At 45.4% G+C, this 20,327-nt stretch overlaps 1 protein-coding gene across 2 annotated transcripts in view; it reads left to right on the top strand.

Moving 5' to 3' along the window:
* Positions 1-20,327, top strand: part of LOC308082553 (receptor-interacting serine/threonine-protein kinase 3-like) — an 84,533-nt gene that overhangs the window by 57,561 nt on the left and 6,645 nt on the right. The window contains exons 2-10 of one of the 2 annotated variants that reach the window (XM_080424372.1): positions 8,946-9,126; positions 9,287-9,605; positions 9,825-9,967; positions 11,321-11,370; positions 12,586-12,741; positions 15,486-15,568; positions 16,057-16,102; positions 17,297-17,356; positions 17,449-17,591. In XM_080424372.1, coding sequence (XP_080280498.1) covers positions 8,978-9,126; positions 9,287-9,605; positions 9,825-9,967; positions 11,321-11,370; positions 12,586-12,741; positions 15,486-15,568; positions 16,057-16,102; positions 17,297-17,356; positions 17,449-17,510 — 1,068 coding nt within the window. In that variant the 5' untranslated portion in view covers positions 8,946-8,977 and the 3' untranslated portion in view covers positions 17,511-17,591. Of the gene's footprint in view, positions 1-8,945; positions 9,127-9,286; positions 9,606-9,824; positions 9,968-11,320; positions 11,371-12,585; positions 12,742-15,485; positions 15,569-16,056; positions 16,103-17,296; positions 17,357-17,448; positions 17,592-20,327 lie in introns of those variants that run through there. The other variant, XM_080424371.1, reaches the window with a different exon arrangement.

Here is a 20,327-nt window from a genome sequence, read left to right on the forward strand (position 1 = left end):
AAATAAAACAATTGCAATGCCCTCAAGCTCCCTCAGTCACCCCATATCCCCCCCCCCCCTCCTCTAACTACACAACATGATGTTAAGATATGCATTCGTCCACAATATAAATATAAAGATTTGTTGTTTTGTTTTTTTAAAAGGAAAAGAAAAATGAAAGAAAATGAAAACATTAAATACAGGATTTTTTTTAAAAAACATTAATTAGAAACAAAAACCTTTGGCATTTAAAGGTAGGGTAAGTGATATTTTTTGGTTAAAACAAAAAGTATTTTGTTAAAAGGTTAAAATACTATATTCTGATAGTAATCATTGCTATAGAGTGTTTTTTCAGTAACAGATGTCTCCCTGTCTCTCCAGCTCTTTAATAAACAGAAAATACATTTTTCGGTAGGTGTCAAAATCTCAGCCAATCAGGAGAAAGTACCAATTTTTAAGCTTAATTTGTATAGTGTTCCAGTTCCAATTTTGTCTGCTCATTTCTTAGTGTCATCACTTCCAATTTCACTTGTTTAATCTATATCCTGATTTAATTCTCTGTCCTGGTTGGATAAAATTGGAAATGAAACTGAAACTGAAACGAAAATGCATTTTCTGTTTAATTAAGAGGTGGAGAGACAAGGAGACTCCTAATACTGAACAAACACTCTATAGCAATGAGTACTATCAGAATATAGAGCTATTTAACACTTATTTTAACCAATGCAAATCACTTACCCTACCTTTAACACTAAGCTTTTCATTCATCCAAAAATACAAAAAAGATTTTTTAAGAATAAAAGATAGGGAAAAGAAAAGAAAAACAACATCCACAAGTCATGGCGTAATACCAAGTAAGAAAGTCCAATCGAATTCAAGTTCCCTACTATGAAATGTTGCGGATAGTGACCTAGATGCCAGAGACGATCTCCTTACGCAGCCATCTTGTTTGAACACATCACGTGACTCTCTAATTTGAGTAAGTTGAATAACTACAGCAGTGTTATGACCTGTAAGACAAGATAAGCAGAAAGATCACCACAGTTCTCATCACCACAACTTGTTGCACGCTCTGACATGCTGTGAAGAGAAAGAGACAACAACTCATACAAACGCTCGGCTGTACACAATAACGCCTTGAGGTAATGAGTTGAGTTGGAGTTTCTTACCGTTCGTTTGTTTTCTCCGTTTCTCCGAAATAAATACCAAAATGCGTGTCTCTCCGTCGCGATACATTGTTTGTTAAGAGCGAGGCACGCCGGCTAAGACGGCTCCATGCCCGGAAGGGGCCCGGAAGGGGTGTGGCCTCACAGCCCCGCCAGCCCCGCCAGCCCCGCCCCTCGCCCCCTTTTGCCTTCAACAGCCAGGCAGAAGGCTGTTCGCTCAAAGGTCGAGGGAGACGACCAGTTAGCCGCAGAGCAGATCTCCTGCATCGACACCCCTTTGTAAAAGATGCCCAAGATGCAGCTATGCTCCGAGTAGAGTGGGCCCTCAGTCCCTCTGGAATAGGGACCCCCTTACTCACGTACGCCAACCGAATCGCCTCCACGATCCATCTGGACAGGGTCGGTTTAGCCACCGCCTTCCTCTGACCTCGGCCAAAGGTGACGAAAAGCTGAGACGACCTACGGCCCATGGCTATCCTCTGACAGTAGAGTTTCAAGGCCCTTACTGGACAGAGACAATGTAACCGTTTATCCTTTGCCGAAGTAAACGGCGGAGGATGAAAGGTCCCCAGCTCCACTGGGGCCCTGGCAACCGCGCCAGTTTTGGACACGAAGGCCAAGTTGGGTTTCAGCAAAACCTTCTTGCCGTCGTCTGAAAACCACATGCAGTCCTCACTCACAGAGAGCGCCTGCATGTCACTAACGCGTTTCGCCGTACAAAGGGCCACCAGAAGCACCGTTTTGTAACTTGCGATCTTCAGATCTACAGTCTCAAAAGGTTCAAAGGGGGGCCGGCATAGTGCATCCAGCACCACGGTCAGGTCCCACTTGGGGAACAAAGGTCTGTTCACTGGCCTAGCTCGCTTAGCACCGGCCATAAACCGTTGCACCAGCGACTGCGAGCCTACCGTCTCGCCATCGAACCCATCGTGGCAAGCTGAGATGGCAGCCAGGTACACCTTGATGGTGGAGAAAGCCAAATCATGATCCAACCTGTCCTGCAGGAAGATCAGAATGCTTCTCACAGGAGCCTGGAAAGCAACCACCGGAGGTGACTGCTCCAGGCACCATGTCTCAAACATATTCCACCGAACGTCATACTGACGCCTGGTGGAGTCTGCTCTAGCCCCCTGAATGGTGGCCACCACGTCAGGGGGCAGCCCTTGCGAGCTCAAGCTCGACCTTTCACGGGGTAAACCCATAGGTCTAACTTCTGAGGGTCCCCGTGGCACACCTCGTCCCCGCCTTGCCTCAGGAGGAACCTGAATCAGGGGACGGGCCACGGCTCATCATAGAGGAGGGGGGTGATCTCCGTCCTCCAAGAGCCCCACGCTGGTGACACCAGCAGGACCACTCCGCCCCGGATTCTGATCCTCTCCAGTGTTGGACGGATCAGATCTAGGGGTGGAAAGGCATAGAGTAGTACGCTCGGCCACTCGTGCGCTAAAGCGTCTACCCCCAACGACTGGACCTGACGGCTGATCGAGAAGAACTGCGAGTACTTCGCGTTCTCCTTCGATGCAAACAGGTCGACTTGGGCCCGGCCGAACAGGGCCCAGATCTGGTCTACAACCCTCGGGTGAAGGGACCAGTTCTCGTACCGGAGCTCTCCCCTGGGCAGCAGATCCGCACCGCTGTTCAGGAGGCCCAGCACATGTTTGGCGCGCAGCGAAGCCAAGTGTTGTACGCTCCAGAGCGTCAGCTCGCGCGCTAGTCTGTCCAAAACAAGAGACCTCAAGCCTCCTTGTTTGTTGACATAATACATCGTCGTGGTGTTGTCTCTCCTGATCAGGACATGACACCCCGCGATGTGGCTCTCGAAATGCTTGAGAGCTAGGAAAACCCCCAGCAGTTCCAGGTAGTTGATGTGGGCTTTCCTCTGCGAGGAGTCCCACAACCCTTGGGCTGGGCGACCCTCGAAGACAGCCCCCCATCCTGAGAGGCTGGTATCCGTGGAGATCACCTTCCAGGACACCACCGCGCCTATCCTGACACCTTCGGACAGGAAGGACGCGCGCGTCCATGGTTCGAGTGATTTCACACACAGTGGTGTCACTGTTGCCTTCCGAGAACCCATGTCATGCGGTATCCTCAGAGACCGCATCCATCGTAGGAAAGGTCTCATGTGGAGTCTGCCTAGCCATATCAGGTGTATGGCCGACGCCATGAGACCCGCGGCTTGCATGCATGTTCTGTACGTGACCCGACGCCCCAGGCGCAGGGAGCGAACGCATGCCAAGAAACCCGCCATCCTGTCTTGAGACAGGCGCGCTACCATCGTGGTGGAATCCAAAGATATCCCCACGAAGGTAGCTGTTTGGGAAGGAATCAAAACGCTCTTCTGAGCGTTGATTGTGAAACCCAGGGACTGCAAGTGCGCAATGGCCACTTTCGTGTGCCGCGCCACCGTGTCCTTGGAGTCCGCCGCCAGCAGCCAGTCGTCTATATACGTCGCCAGACGCAGACCCTGGCACCTCAGCGGAGCTATCGCCGCCTGCGTGCATTTCACGAAAACCCTGGGGCTCAGTGACATGCCAAACGGGAGCACCGTGTACTCGTAAACCTTGCCTTCGTAACCGAAGCGCAGGAACTTGCGGTGCGGCGGGTAGATTGGGACGTGGAAGTAAGCATCCTCGAGATCTATACTCGTCCACCAATCGCCTCGTCGTATCGTTGGCAACAGCGTCGCTGTTGTGAGCATACGAAACTTGAAAACCTTCAGAAATCTGTTCAGACCCTTTAGGTTCAGAATAGGTCGTAGTGCTTTTGCTGAAGTGACAGTCTTCCCTCACCAAATTTAACTCACAGAACTGACGTTGAGTCAACAAATCTCATCATGTCCATATACACTTTCGATGTGACAATTGTGAGTCACAAAGAACTTATTTTTCACCAGAAAATACTATAACCCAGTCGAATAATAACCCAGTCGGTTCTGATCCGGAGTCAACTCTCTGATGGCACCCTTGCTCAGAAGAGCCGCAACCTCTTCCCTCAGCGTTATGGCCGCTTGGCCCGACGCGTGGGAGAACACTATCTTGTCTGATAGTGGAGGCGTGCTCGAAAATTGCAACCTGTATCCTCTCAACACGGTGCGCAGCACCCAAGGATTCGGTTTGCATGCTTTCCATACGGCAAAGCATCAAGCTAGAGGATTCGAGGGGGTGGTGGGGGCTGCTGACTTCACCTGCCCCGTTAGGTTCTGACCGTTCGACAGTGGGGAAAGCCCATGACGTAGACGGGGAATCCCGCACACTGTAAACATCCGCCCTGTAGCATTGCTCGGTAGCGCTAGCTGGGCTAATGCTGGCCTCGCCGGAGAGCGCGCGCCCGTTCCCATGGGAACACGCGACGCTGTCGGCTCTCCAAACGTAGTTCTGGAACCTTGCCCCGGTGCAGTACTTACCCGGATCGGAACACCTCTCTCACCAGGGGAATGTTGACGGAGTAACACGGGGCCCGCTGGAGTGAGTTCCGTCGTCTCTCGTCCGCCATGTTGGCGAGGTCGATAGGAACGGACCTCTTGTGTAGTGTGTGTACCCGGAGCAGAAGTATTGTTCCCCCTGGGGACTTTTGCTGGTGTAACACCGGGGTTCTGTGAGACGTAAACTTCCGCCTCACCTCCGCCATTTTGGCGAGGTGTGGGGAGGCGGCCATTTTGTGCCCCCTCCGTCCTGCAGAGGCGTTTGGCCGCCCTCTGCCGGACGGAAGGCGCAACTGCTGTGTCGCAGTTGCAAATAAAGTTTTGTCTGCACATAACCCCCTTTTTACATGACATATTTGATACATTTGATTCAAAAGCAAAGGTTTCTCTACCTGCATTTGGTCTACAATGTTTACAGCATGCACAGGGTCTGTCCCTACAGTGTTTGGAATGTCGCCCCGTCTGCTTGGGGGACATGGCGAACACTGAGGGCTCATGAAATGTTGCAGAGGGCCCTGTTTCCCACCGGGAACTTTTCATGGCACGGGAAAAAACGAGCGTTTGTGTTTCTGGCAACAGATTTTATTCCACACACAGGCTGTACATTTTTTACATGTATTTCTGGGAAAGGACACACATGACTTTGAACCGTATTCACTGTCTTTAGCGTCTTTCTTAGTCTCTTTGCACTGGTGGACTCGTCCTCAACTCTGTCCGACCTGGCAAGGAAAGCGCCAGTCCTTTTCCCGTTGAAGTGCTGTCCGAAAGCTGGCCCGCATGATAACGGAGGAGCCGTCGCGGGGCAATCAGCTGGTGCTCGCCCGGTAAAACCGGGAAATGAATGTAATTTACCCTTCCACGCCCCGCGCCGAGGCCCACTGTCCTTACGTCGGGGCCGAGACGAGGGGGGAGGTGGGGGAGCTTTCTTGTCGTCTTTACGCCTCACGTCCTGGGCGCCGAGAGAGCTATCGGGTCGCTCCCAGGAGCTAGCTCTGGCTGAGGACGCTCCGGATGCTCCACGCTTGCGTCCGGAGGTGCATCTGCCGCCCGCAGCTCCCCGCTGTTGAGGCCTAGCCGTGACGGGGGCTGCGGGGGTTGAGAGGAGGCCTGTGGCCGTCTCTTAGAGCTGCTTCTCCGCCGCCTTGGTCTTCGTGATCAAGTCGGCAGCAGAGTCGAAGAGGTTGTTTGGCTTGAGCGGGAGGCTTTTGAGACCCGAGGTCAATATGGCCTTACAACCGGAGGCCAGGTGCCACTGCAGTCTCTCCATGTCGGCGGTGAGGGCCATGGCTCGGCCCGTCCACATCAGGGCAGTGCAGGAGCAGAGTATCGCGAGCTGGACCAGCCTCGCGAGCTCCGCGGCGTCTTCGGTGAAGGCCTCGTGCACCTGAGCCGCTGATGCCGTCTCCAACAGGTGCCGCGCTCTTAGCTCCGCAAGCTTTTCCGCGGCGGATCCCTGGAACAGCGAGGCCACGTTGAGGATCTTCGCTGCTGTAGCCGAAGCCTTGTAGAGCGTGGCGTGCGCTGCGGATCTGGATCTCTTGGCGTGGTCGGTGAAGACGGGCCCACTCCTGTGGCTGAGTCGCACCGTCCCGCCTTTGGCCATCTCAATGGCCTCGGCGAGTTCTCTGTCCATTGGCGGGATGCCAGTGACCCCCAACTCGGCCCCGTTTAGGATGTCGGTTACGAACCCAAGGTTCCCCGGCTCCTTCTGCTCGCCCCAGGACAAGAAGATGGCGTTTCTCACACCGGAGGCCTCCGGGACGAGCTTTGACTCGACGTGTCGAGGGGGGAGGGGAGTCAGGCCTTGAAACCCCGCGATGGGGACCCCGATGGATGTCTTCGCCGGCTCCATCGGCTGCGCCAGCTTGCACCTGGCGATGGCCCGTTTGAGTACGTTTGGTCCCGACGCCTGGCTAGGGACCTCTGGAGCCGCCGCTGCCTCCGGAGCCGGTTCTGGTGCAGGCTCAGGACGGTCCGGGCTGGCCATCGCGACCTCCTGAGTCTGCTGGTAGGACGTGACGTCCACGTCTTCGTCCCCGTCCTCGTCCACCACCACGATGAGTTCCTCATCGTCGTCCGAGCCGTCCGAGCCGCTGCCGTCTGGAGTGGCAGTGTCCCCCCAGGCGGCGATGGAGGTGGTGGGGGAGAAGACGGTGAGGTCGCTGCCTTGGGACGGCCCGATGGCCTCGGCAGCGTCCTCCGGGTCGGGTGATGAGGAAGCGGCCCTCGAGGCCTCCTCATCCCGTACCTTCTTGACGGCTCCACTGGCGCGTGGGGCCGAGTGGAACGGGGGGCCCATGGCCCCGTTGCTAGTGCTAGCCGCAGGCCTCCTCGGTGCCTTGGCTGGAGGAGCTTCGGGGCTAGCACCGCCGCTGGTCGAAGCTACGAGCTCTCTAGCTCTGTCCCAGCGTTGGACCAGCTGGGCCTTGGAGAACATCTCGCACTGCTCGCAACTACCATCGCCATCAACGGCGAGCCAGGCGTGGTTGGTACCGAGGCAGGAGATGCACAGGCGGTGGTCGTCGTCTGCAGCGACCAGGAATCCGCATCCTCGGAGCGCGCAGGGACGAGGCGCCTCCATTCTTTCCTTTTCTCCGTCGACACGAGGCGAAACAAACAAAAGGCTAGCGTTAGCCTAGCCTAGCTTGTTAGCTGTTCTTAGCTTAGCGTTCCACGCTGCCTCGTGGCAGGAAAACAGAGAGGATAGGAAAAAAAGTAATAAAGTTGATAATTCGTTGTAAAACTATTGAAAGTCGATGAGTCCGGGAGTTTTTCGAAAAATAAACTATTTTTAAACGAAAACGCCCGTGGAACACGAGGTGAACGCTGCGGGTTGTGTAGGGTTTCGTCAGTTTCTCCGTAGATTTCCTTCGTTGGCTCTGTGTGCTTTCGCGTAGCAGAGTGGAAGAAGAGGACGAGCCCTTGTGACGCAATGGTATTTATACCCCCTCCGGTCGCCGGAGTTCTGCGTCACAAGACCCTTATCCAATGGACATTGGAGTTCCGGGAGTCCTGTTATTGCTCTGTGTGATCGCCAGAGGGCGATGATATCCCATTGTAAGCAGTTGCTGAAGCAATATGCTATAATAACTGTGAACGTACCTTTGAGGCGGGAACTGTTTCCCTGTATAAAGTGTCTAGGTATTTAAAGACAGGGTGCCGTGATTTTCAGTGACCCCCCCCCCCCCCTAAAACATAATCATCAGGTATTATGGTTATACTAGGAGGAAGATTGTTTTCAAAAAAGTGTACAGAAATTGTTAAAATTATGTTTTTATGTGGACACGCCTCCAGTTCATTAAGTATACCTGGTTCTCACCTTAGCACCTCCTCCACCACCTTAGCACCACCCACCTGTCCTAGTCCCTCCTCCTCCTCATGCCCACACCTGTTGTGTTATGATAATGAGGGGGAGGGTATGTTTCTACTATGTCACTAAAGCGCTGTTTCTCTATTGGCACATTTGACCCTCAAGGTTTCAGCCTCCAGGTAGAAACTCAAAATAGTCAGAGAAGACATAAAACACCACCAGGGGGCTTAATGAAGTTCTATCAACCTCATAGACACATGAAAAACAGAAAAAGTGCAAAACCATGCCACCACCTCTTTAAGGATCTTTGCTACCGTGTCTCGTTCTGCCTCTTCTACCACACTAATTTGCCTCATCTGTCAGTGTTTTAGTACAATAGCGACTTTTTTTGCTTCAGTTAAATCTTGTGTACTTAATAGCCCTTTATTCAAATGTTATTTGAAATTAGGCTATATCATGCAAATACATTAACCATATCCAATTAGGCTATACTGGCAAGCAATTAATTGATGTTCTCTGTTAACTACTGTATGTGTTGTTGTCCAACCTTTTGGAATTTCCTGTACTTCAGGTTAGACACTTACAGCAGTAGTTTTTGTCAAGTCTAAATGCAGCTAATTTAGCTGTCTGGTCTGACAGAGAGAGAGAGACAGACACAGACAGACAAAGAGACACACACACACGCACACGCACAGGCAGGCGGGCGGGCGGACGGACGGACGGACGGACGGACGGACGGACGGACGGACGGGAAAGAATAAAAACGTGCCCTGGACTACCATAATGCAAACTTCATTAAAATAAATAAATAAAAGCAAATGTGAAAGTTCCCTACTTACTTATGAGTCTGTAGACAATATGGAAGTTATGTAACATAACCTGCGCAATATAACTTATGTTGCGGATGAATATTCATGGATTTCATAACTTTAAATGTGTCAAGGGAACTTTGTATGCTATAAGGGTCAGCAAACAAGTACTATACATATACTGTATTTGAATGATAGAATGATACTGTAGTATGCAAAATTGTCTTATACATTTTCCTATAATTATCTTCCTCTAGGTTTAATCTTTCATGGTGTCTTATGGTGAGAGATGGCAAAGCGTGGCAGAGGGATAATTGGCGATGACAGCCTGGAGAACTGGGAGTGGCTCTGCGCAGGGGGCTTTGGACTGGTCTATAAGGCCAACCACAAGGACTTGGGCATTGAAGTGGCCATTAAGCTGCCTAATAGTGGCGATGGGTATGATGACAATGATCAAAAAGCTAATTCATCATTATGTTATGAATTTTATCTGCAACTGAGAATTATGTCATAATCTTCAATCCTAGGAAAGTCAGTTTCATGTATGGATTATAACTGCTGTCTCTTTCCTCCTAACCTGGCCCCTGCCATACTGCAGCACTGCTGCCCTGTGTCAAGAGGCTGATTACATGGAAGCTGCTGACCACCAGTATGTACCCAGGGTCTATGGGATGTACCGGGGCCGTCCCCCGAACATGGGCTCTAAAGAGAGGCAGGGTATAGTAATGGAGCTGATGGAGGGAGGCTCCCTGAAGACTCTCCTGCAGACCCTGTCTAAGCCTCCTCCCTGGCCCCTGGCGTTCCGTCTGGCCCGCCAGGTGGCCCAGGCCATGGACTTCCTCCACAGTATGAACGGCCTTGTACACATGGACCTGAAACCAGACAATATCCTCCTCGATGCCAACTTAAATGCCAAGGTATACAGTATATACATGCTTTTCACTTTGTATTGAAATGAAATGAGGAGCGCCCTGTTTACTCTCTCAGTTAATGCCATGACAACATAACCATAAGGGTTTGATTCCCGTCTCAGGCCGTGATGCTCGTTGCCACACCTTCGCCCTGATTCTCTTCACTGTCCTGCTTAAACAAAAGCATATATGTTTGAAATACTCTTATCCTCTTTCTTTCAATAGATAGCAGATTTTGGTTTGTCTACGGTGTCCAGCAGTGTTAAGGAGACTGCGGGCAAGGGTGAGAAAGGATGCACTCCAGCCTTCACCCCCCCTGAGGCTTTTAGAGATGACTACCATCGTGTTCGCTCCTATGATGTTTACAGGTGAACTCCTGATGATATATAGTCATCAAATATTTTTTATCAAGAAAAAACAGAGAAAAAAACGTCTATCAACAGTTTTTTGCTCGGGTTGATCCGTAAGCATAATTGATACTTTTAACTACTTTTAACCATTTGTATATCTCCTGTGAGCACCTGGTTGTTCTGTCTTCTCTGTCCTCAAAATTATTTTATTTATTTACTATTTATTGTCTCCGCCAGGCCAAAAGGCATGGCGAGAGAGTATGTTTTGCCCCCTGTCCGTCCGTCCGTCCGTCCGTGTGTCTGTGTGTCCGTCCGTCTGTGACCAGCTAATCTCCGGCACCGTTGGCTTGATCGCAGCGAAACTGTGCACATACACTCCCTGGATGCCAATTCCGAACCTCTGCCCCAAATGTTTCTCATGGGCCTTTTATAGCGCCGCCAGGAGGCCGATTTGTGAAAAACATATTTTTTGACAGTACTCCTACAGATTTTGTCCAAAAATCACGCAAATCGGTACACTGTATCTCTATAGTCATTAAACAAAACGGCTCTTTCAGATTTTTCATATTCCATCCTGATTGGCTAAAAATGTCTTCCAAAGTTTGCAGGAGTGCTCCGTTTTGAACAAAATGCCTCAAATCATGAACACAGCATGCAATTTCTGTGAAATTTTGCACGCACATTCCCATTAGGCCGACAAAGAAATGCCATTAGATTTTTTTCAAATGAGCCTCACGGTGGCGCTATAACAGGCCGATTCGTGTTTTTACCTATAACTGCGCCAATCTGTGTAAAACTTTGTATGCACACTCTGCCTTTTATAGCGCCACCAGGAGGCCGACTTATGTAAAACATATTTTTTATACTACTTCTTCCCATTTTATCCAAATTTCAAGCAAATCGGTACACATGATCTCTATAGTCATGTGATCAAGACGGATGTGTTTGCTTTTTCATATTCCATCCTGATTGGCTAAGATTGATCTAAAGTTTGCATTAGTGGCTTGTTTTGAACAAAATTCCGCAAATCATGAACGCACCGTCCGATTGCGGTCAAACTTTGCACGCACATTCACACTATGTTGAGGAACAAATGCCATCCATTATATTATGCCATTATAGCGCCAGCAGCAGGTCTAATTTAGCAAAACAAATGTTTTTCACAAAATGCCTCAAATCATGAATGCAGTCAGTGTCCGATTGCTGTGCAAGGCCTAGGAAGAAATGGCACCCTTTTCACATTGGCCTATTATAGCGCCACCACGAGGCCACAACAGCCTACCTGACCTGGCGGAGACAGAGGAGCACTTTTTCTAGTTTATAATGTTATTGTGTGAAAACCTTGTTCCATCTTTTCCCCATTTCTATTAGCTACGGTATAATTCTCTGGACCATTCTTACTGGAGAGAGTCCCTATCCAGGTAATTATTATTATTGAATGCATACAGAAACACACACATATACATATAGTATGTACAGTAGTATATAGTACTGAATATGAGTGGTTGTGGGTGAGATTGTAGCCCTATCTCTCAAAACGTTTTTGGGGAGAGGAAGTTTCACTTCCCACCAGGGCAGGAATTTCACGGCGGCCACGACGGTTGTTGCCCCTCTCATTGGCCGTGTGCCCCTCGAAAAATGACATGCCTTCACGGCCACAGTGGCCGATTCTGAGCCTCGTATGAACCGTCGGAATCCCGCAACACAGTGTAATATGACACAAAAGCATCACCGGGCCAAACAGGAGAGAGAGAGAGAGAGTGAGTGTAGCACACACACCTAGCTCCGTGCACATCCAACACACACGAAGGCAATGTATGCAAGTACATACACACACATGTGAAGTCTGCATATAAATACTGTGAGGACAAAGAAACCGGCCTCTCTTCTTCTTCTTGCTCTGTTCTGTTCCGGCCACACCATGTAGCAGCAAGGCTGACTCCTGTGCTCTGTACTCTGTTTTTGTCCAATCAATCGACTTGAGGAACATTACTGGTCTGGACCTTTCTAATTCCTTTCAACTATATTGTCACACTTGTGCAAAATACACAACAAGAGAGAGAGAGAGAGAGAGAGAGAGAGAGAGAGAGAGAGAGAGAGAGAGAGAGAGAGAGAGAGAGAGGATTCCGTAGTCCTACAGACCGATGTGCACCAATGTTTTTTTCAACAGCAAAATATAGATGAATACATCTGATAAAATTCAGCAAAATCCCAAAATGATTAGTCTTAATATAAATCAAGCAATAGAATACCTAACCTGACTCTGCCATATGGGGGCGGTGAGTAACTACGTTTCCAAGCTGAGAAACAAATGTGTGACGTAAGCTTCTTGGATCTGGAAGCGTCAGGTTATAGAATACCTGCAAACGAATTAAAAGTTTTGGCTATCAATATCATACAAAAGTAGAGTGACCTCACCGCTCTGATGGACACCTGTTGTACTGCTGTGCGGAGTGTGTGCAACAGGGCAGATCTCCGGCAGGCCAGGGTGACCTACCCAGGCCTATGAAATTCATAGTGTGTGTGTGGAAACGACACACACACACACACACACACACACACACACACACACACACACACACACACACACACACACACACACACACACACTCATATGTTTCCTGTATTTTATGTAGGGACGGATCATTCCTTGGTGGCCTTCAGGATTCAAAAGGGAGACAGACCCGATCTTCATAAAATAGATGTTCAGAAGGCAGCTGGATTAGAAGACCTGGTCGACCTCATGAAGAGATGCTGGGACCCTGAGCCCAAAAAGAGGCCTTTGTTTGGAGGTAAATCTACATAGAATCAGAATCAACCTTTATTGTCACATCACATTACAGGTAAAGTGGGTGAAATTCTTAATTGTGCAGGCTCAGTTGCAGTTTAAAAGATAGATAGTCATCTCATAAAGAGAGAGGAGAGGCATAAAGTGCATAAATGACTAATCTACATAACAATACAATAATAATGTGACTATGTGCAAAAACCTAAAAAGTCATGAAAGTGCTTCTAAAAAGTGTCCCTTTAAGCACATTTCACAGTTCATGTCTGTGCAGTGTCACCAAACTTAGTTTTTGTTCAGCAGCCTGATTGCTGCTGGGTAAAAACTGTTCAAGAGTCTGGTGGTACTGCTCGCCAGGCTCCTATACCGTTTGCCCGGCCGTGGATGCGGCAGCGGTTTGAACAGATTGTGGCTGGCATGGTAAATGTCCTTGATGATGTTCTCAGCCTTAGCCACACAATGTTTTTCGTGTATTCCCTGGAGGGCGGGAAGCTCCCCTCCCACGATGCGCTTCGCACCACTCTTTGCAGATTTTTGCGCTCCGCTGCGGTGCAGTTCCCAAACCAGGCCGTGGCGCCGCTCATCAGAACGCTCTCAATGGTGCTGTTATAGAACGCTCTGAGGATGCGAGGGCTCACTCTGAACTTCTTCAGGCCCACCACTGTCGTATCGTCCGCATACTTGATGAAGACGTTGGAGCTGTACGTGGCTGTACAGTCGTATGTGTACAGGGAATAGAGGAGAGGGCTCAGCACACAGCCCTGTGGGGCTTCTGTGTTGAGGGTCAGGGGGTCCGACGTGATGTTACCCATCCTCACCACCTGACGGCGGCCCGACAGAAAGTCCAGAATCCAGCTGCACATGGTCGAGTGCAGGCCCAGGTCTTTTAGCTTTGCGACCAGTCTGGTTGGGATGATTGTGTTAAAGGCAGAACTGTAATCCACGAAAAGCATCCGCACACATCTGTTCTTCCCCTTATCCAAGTGGGTGAGCGCAGAGTGTACAGCCAAGGCAACTGCGTCGTCAGTTGATCGATTCTGACGATAAGCAAATTGCCATGGGTCCAGCGTGGCAGGCAGCACGGAGCAGATGTGGTCTCTCACCAGTCTCTCAAAACACTTACTCACAATCGGTGTTAGAGCGACCGGTCTCCAATCGTTGAGGCACGTCACACACACATGTAGTCACACATACTCTTATATTTCATATTGTTTATATTAATATTTCAAGTTTGTTAAATATACAAAACATGGCAAAAATATACTTCAATAAAGAACATTTTTTAAATAACTATTTATTTATGATTATCAATAATTAAACCCTATACTACGTACAACGAAGAGCAAAAGTACCTGATCTACAAGCCCACAATGAGTCGTGATGTAACAGCAATTTGTTACATCGAGAGTTTTAGTTTGTAAAACATTCCTCATCTGTGAATCCAGAATCTAAAAATGAAGAAGGAACTTCATGAATGGAATTTATCCGAGACCTGATTTAACAACAGCAAAACTATATCAAAAATACATCCATAAACTCCAAAACACCGCTCATGTAGGGCTAAATGTTTTTTGCCGTAATCCGTTCAGTGCCTTTCCAAAATATGACCATAGAGGAAGTAAATACACTTTTTAAACACTTCCGGTTTAACCAGCTCACGCACAAGAGAAGCGACATACTAAAGCCTATACCACTTGTGCTATCACCACGCCCCCCTTCTGTTGCCAACACGGAAGTGTGTCTCAAGAGAACTTGAGCCACGCGAGGCACCAGCGAGCGAGTTGCCGTGCCGAACGTTGCGAAGTTTGCTTGGGCCGACTCAGCGCTGTTCGAGTTATGTACCGATAGGGACAGAATGGTAAATCATGTTTTGGTGAGAGCGTTTGCCCCAACTGCCACTCAAAGTGGCTACTGGCCAATCACAGCGTGTCCTTGCACAAGCGTATTGGCCAATCACAGCGCGTCCTTGCACGAGTGGTATAGGTTTTGGGATGACACACAAAAGACGCACACGCCTGAGCGCTCGTGTGCATGTGAATGAGCTCCGGTTGAACCCTACGGACACACCCATGTGCGTTCTTTGCTCGTGCATGAAACGGAAGTGTTTTAAAAGTCTATTATCTTCTTCTGTGGTGATGTTTTGGAAACGTTTTTCATCATACTTCGGCAGAAGAGCATCTAAACCATAATATGAGCGATGTTTTGTACTTTTAATATAGTTTTGCTGTTGTTAAATCAGGTCTCAGATTAATTCTATTCATCAAGTCTTCTCTTCATTTTTGGATTCTTCATTCACTGTTAAGGAATGTTTTGCAAACTAAACAATAGAAATAAAGTAATTTCTTAGGTGAAGTATTCCTTTAAATCTAGGGTTTGATATGGTGTAAGTTAGGGTCATTTCATAGGACTATAGAGCCTGTTTAGTGTCATTATCTAAATCCCTGGTAAAAAGAATTAAAGAGGGAGGGGAGGTTTTCCTTGTTGAACTTGAACAAAAGCTTTGTTTTGGACATACAGTATAGGCCTATTGGAGAAATACATTTCAATGGTCAAACTATACATAACATACATTTGTCAAATGATTTACAGCAAATTCCAGATTATACTTGAGACATATTTAGCCAAAATCGATACATGTAATTCATGTAATAGATGAGGAATATAGTTTAGTTTCATATAGTGATTCTTATTTATCAAAGGGCCAAATACCCAGATTTTGATTTGATCATTTCATGGTTGTTTTCATTACAGAATGCGTTGAAGTGACAAGTCGTGTTTTTTCAAAACATGAGGAGGGAATCGATACTGCTGTCTGTAAAATGTTGAAACAGCTGGTAGGTACATTAACACATTTTCCTAGCTGTGTATTCATGATTCTTAATTTGACCAAACTCATTTGCATTGGCTTATGCATGGAAGCCCTTTTCTTCCACCATACAATTGAATTAATAAGGCCTTAACTTGACTTTCCAACTTAGCAAATCTACTTTATATTTATGAAGTTGTGTTTACATCCGTGTCCAGACTCATATTAGTGTATTTAATGAGTATCAGAATCAGAATCAACTTTGTCACATCATAGGTTTACAAGTGTAAAAAAGAAAGTGGGTAAAGATTCAAATAGATGGCGTGTTTGTGCAAGCTTCATCGTTTTGTTATTTTTTTAAAATGGTCTTTGTGCATAGTGTATGTGTGTGTGTATGTGTACGTGATTGTGAGGGGGTTGGAGGGAGGGGGTGTGGTAAAATGTTTATACTCCTCATGATGCATATTATGTACGATCTGAATAAAAACAATAACATAACATGAATGTGTCCAACAGGATACTGATAGCGACTCGACTTCAGAAAACATGGCTGCAGATAACGGTGAGTTCTTTCGGTACAGTTCAATGCTAGTGAGTAGGTTGTTGGCCGGTGCTCCTTTTTGTTTACCTTGGTGTACAACCTCAATATCAGTTGTTACACTAGTATTTATGTGTGGATGTAGAGATGAAGAGCTTTGTTTTTCATTGATATTAGGGAACATATACATGTCTGTGATACATTTCAACTACTGTACTTTTCTCTTGCAAACAGTACATTTTGTGATCCAGCACAGGTTATATTAGATTTTGTTTTATTTGTTTATTTCCGAGACAGTGCACATTAATGAGCATTTCAATCAATACACATGATATCATATGTGGAACTGGACACAGCCATCTTTATAGACCACAGGAGCCAATCACCAGCTAGTTCCACCTGGTAGTTAGCTAATCACACTAAGCCACCACTCACACCAGCTGGTACTCAAATCACTCACACACTGTGGGTAAGGGGTGTAACGATACATTTTAACAGCGATATGATACGCATCACAGTACATGGTTGACGATGCGAAACATGGACGATATTGGTTCATTCATGACGATACAATGATTTAAAATCGATACAGTAACTATTTTTTTTAAAGATCTGTGTGAAAGGTGTGGATAGTGCAGGTTTTTTAAGGGACAAATCTATTATTATGGATATAAATAAGTAAACAGTGATTCTCTGGCAAATACATGGACATTGTATTTGAACACATATGGACAAAGCTAAGCCACACCCTGACATGAACACAGAGATTACACACATTTATTAATAAACCAAGTGTAGCTATATGTAATGGAAAAGTAAATAAACCCCTTTCTCTTTTTTTTGCTAAACACAACGCACAAGTACTTAGTATCGATACAATCGATTATTTGCAATGCAAACCGATTTGATACGATACAAAGTCAAACGATACAATATTTTGCTGTTTGCATATCGATATAGCTGAATCGTTAAAATCAATGCAGTTACTGTATCGTTACACCTCTAAGCCTTAGAGGTGTAACTAAGGCACCATGTTCCCAAAGGGAAACCAAAATGAGCCAATCATAATAATCATAAATGATTGAATATTTTAAATGAGATGAAGCACAACTACAATAAGCACAATGATATCATGATATATTGTAGATTAAAATGTAACCTCAGTTAAGGTCATTCTTCAGTCATGGTAATGATTTCTTGTCTCTACTTTGTCTCCAGTCCAAGCTTCAGGTCCAGCAGTGTCACCTGGGAGCACAAACAGAGAAGACTTTTTAAAACGTGAGTACATGGTGGTTTAGTGTCGCCATATAGTTATTTTTTTCCTTTCATTTATTATATTAAGTCATAAATTAAAACATGTCCTACTTCAGGGTCTTCAACGGGGGTCCCCTGCCCTAATTCATCATACAAGAGTGTTGCGGCAAAGCAGTGAAAAGAGCTGATCTCCAAGCTCACGTGATGCGACGCGTTGTGAGCTTATACAATGAAAAAAATAAGTTGTTAGATCTAAGTGATTGAATAGTGGACCTTGGTTATACATTAATCGTTTGCTTTTGCAGCACTCGATCCAGTTGTCTGGGTTAAACACATCAATATTAACTTAACCTAATGCAATTAAACAAAGTTATTTATAAATGTTTTAATCACGTTCTGGCAACATGATTCAGTCATGTTATTTAACATTATTCTATTATTTCAGCTACATGTTGTAATCATTTTATTCAAACAATTCAAACTGTTTATGTTTTTATCTCAAATGCAAACAAAAGTCATAATCAATTATGTAATGTAAAACACTTTTAAACAGTATCAATTATTTAAATATTAAATATCTATTATATTATATATATATATTTATTATATTATATTTATTATTATATTTTATTATATTATATAAACTGCAGAGCAATGGCAGAACAACAAACAGTCCTTGCAGGATTTATCAATAAAAACCACCACCCGAAATGTTTTTTTTTAGTCTGTGTGTAGAGTCTGTGTATAGTAAGTACATGTAAAGTCTGCAGTGAGTAGTATGTGAGTAGACTCTTTGTAGACTCAAGTAGAGCCTGAATACAGTCTTTGTAGAGTAGACAGTAGACTGTTTGAGTAGAGTCTGAGTAGTCTGTGAATAGACTCTTTGTAGACGGTCTGTAGATTCTTGAGTGGGTGGGTAGACTCTTTGAGTAAACTTTGCGAGTAGAGTCCAGGTTTAATCAGTCGACATAGTCAAGTTCATCACTGCCAGTGTTTTAGATTGAGAAGATCCCATGGCATCCTCAGTAGGTGTCTCATCCACATCCTAGTGTTAACAACAGGGATTATTGAGTTAAAACAAAAAGTATTCATGAGACCAGCATTCAACACAGGCTCCTCTCAATGTGCATTTATACAGTAGGGATACCAATAACTCACAATACAATAATATCACTATAACAAGTGTATGATATACAATATTTAAGGGAGGGGGGGGCTTTATTCCCATTCCATTTCCCATGCGCATGTCATATCATGAGCTGTGACTGTAATATAGCTCAATTAGCTTGTGAATTCCATCCATCTGTGGTTATTGAGATGCACTTTGCTTTTTGAAGCTGTGTCACTTTAGCTTTTTTTCCAGAGCGGTTAGTATTACTGTTACTTCAATTCTAAATACTTACAAATTACTATTCTAAATTACTTCAATTCTAAATACTTACAAATTACTTACTATTACTTCAATTCTAAATACTTAAATACAATTCTAAATACTCTAATACTTCAATTCTAAATACTTACAGAGCGGTTACTATTGTTATTTAACACTGTTACTGAACAAACACTCTATACACTTTTTTTTTTTACTGAACAAACACTCTATACACTTTTTTTTACTGAACACTCTATACACTTTTTTTTACTGAACAAACACTATACACTTTTTTTTTACTGAACAAACACTATACACTTTTTTTTTACTGAACAAACACTCTATACACTTTTTTTTTACTGAACAAACACTATACACTTTTTTTTACTGAACAAACACTCTTTACACTTTTTTTTACTGAACAAACACTCTTTACACTTTTTTTTACTGAACAAACACTCTATACACTTTTTATTTTACTGAACAAACACTCTATACACTTTTTTTCCAGAGCTATACAGAGCGGTTTAATAAAGTCTGATTTTACTTGGCTGTGTATCGTGTCCTGCACCAAAAACTACAACCTCACAACAACTTGTAGATCAGCTATTTTCGGTGAGACACTGGTGTGCAACTAAGTCAGGGGTAAAATATGACCATGATGGGATTTAAAGCAATCATTAGTTGCCCATGTTTCTCAGCCAACAGTTTAGTCGTTAGTTGTTTAATAAATAGCAATCATTGAGAGTCACTAAAAAGGAGAGGGATAGAATAACTATCAGTGACAGTTTAAGTCACAACTATGTAATACAACTACAGTAGTTATGAGTACAGCAGAGTTAACACAAGGCTGCCGTTCCAGTGCTCAACAAAGAAAAAGAGCAAATGATGCAGCATGTTCTCCGGATGTACACAGTGCATGTATGTATGTAAACTATGTATTTAAACTTTACAGTCAGTCACTTACTATGAACTCCTGCACAAGGTCTCCAGGATCCTCATTAAGGAAGATTCAGAGTCCTTTAATTAGGAAATCCCCGCTCACATCAATGTCCTCTTGAAAGATAAGAGACAGAAGAACAGAACAGACACTTAAACTCATATACATGTTGTTGCTGTAGGGCAGAAACCTTGCATCTCCATATTTAATCTTTGTTAGGGTATTTTCATTAATGAATGTCCTAATGCTCTATTTTATACTTCATCATGACAGTGTTACGCCCAACAGCGATCTATTAACCCTATGTCACCAAACGTATCATATATGATACACACATTACACTGATTTTTTTATAAATCAGTGTAATGAATACTTGGACCAAGAACCTGTTGTATCATATCTGACACATCCCCACTTCCCCCTGGACCATACCATTTGCACTGCAGGTAGTTACAGAGCCTCAGGTGGTCTGACCCAAAATGGCTGCCATCAACTAAACAGGAGAGGTTGATGCACTACTAACAAACAATTATTTTTTAAGCAGTTCGGGTACGTTTTCCTAGTATATCTTTACTAATATTTTGAAATAAGTGTTGGATAACTTGAATGCACTTATGAGCTCTCAAAATTTAGCATTTGAGTTTGTTTTTTATGATGTCAAAAGTGTTTGTATCATATTTGAT

The sequence above is a fragment of the Gymnoscopelus braueri genome, assembly GCF_963280865.1.
Source record: "Gymnoscopelus braueri genome assembly, chromosome: 3".
Taxonomy (NCBI): Eukaryota; Metazoa; Chordata; class Actinopteri; order Myctophiformes; family Myctophidae; genus Gymnoscopelus; species Gymnoscopelus braueri.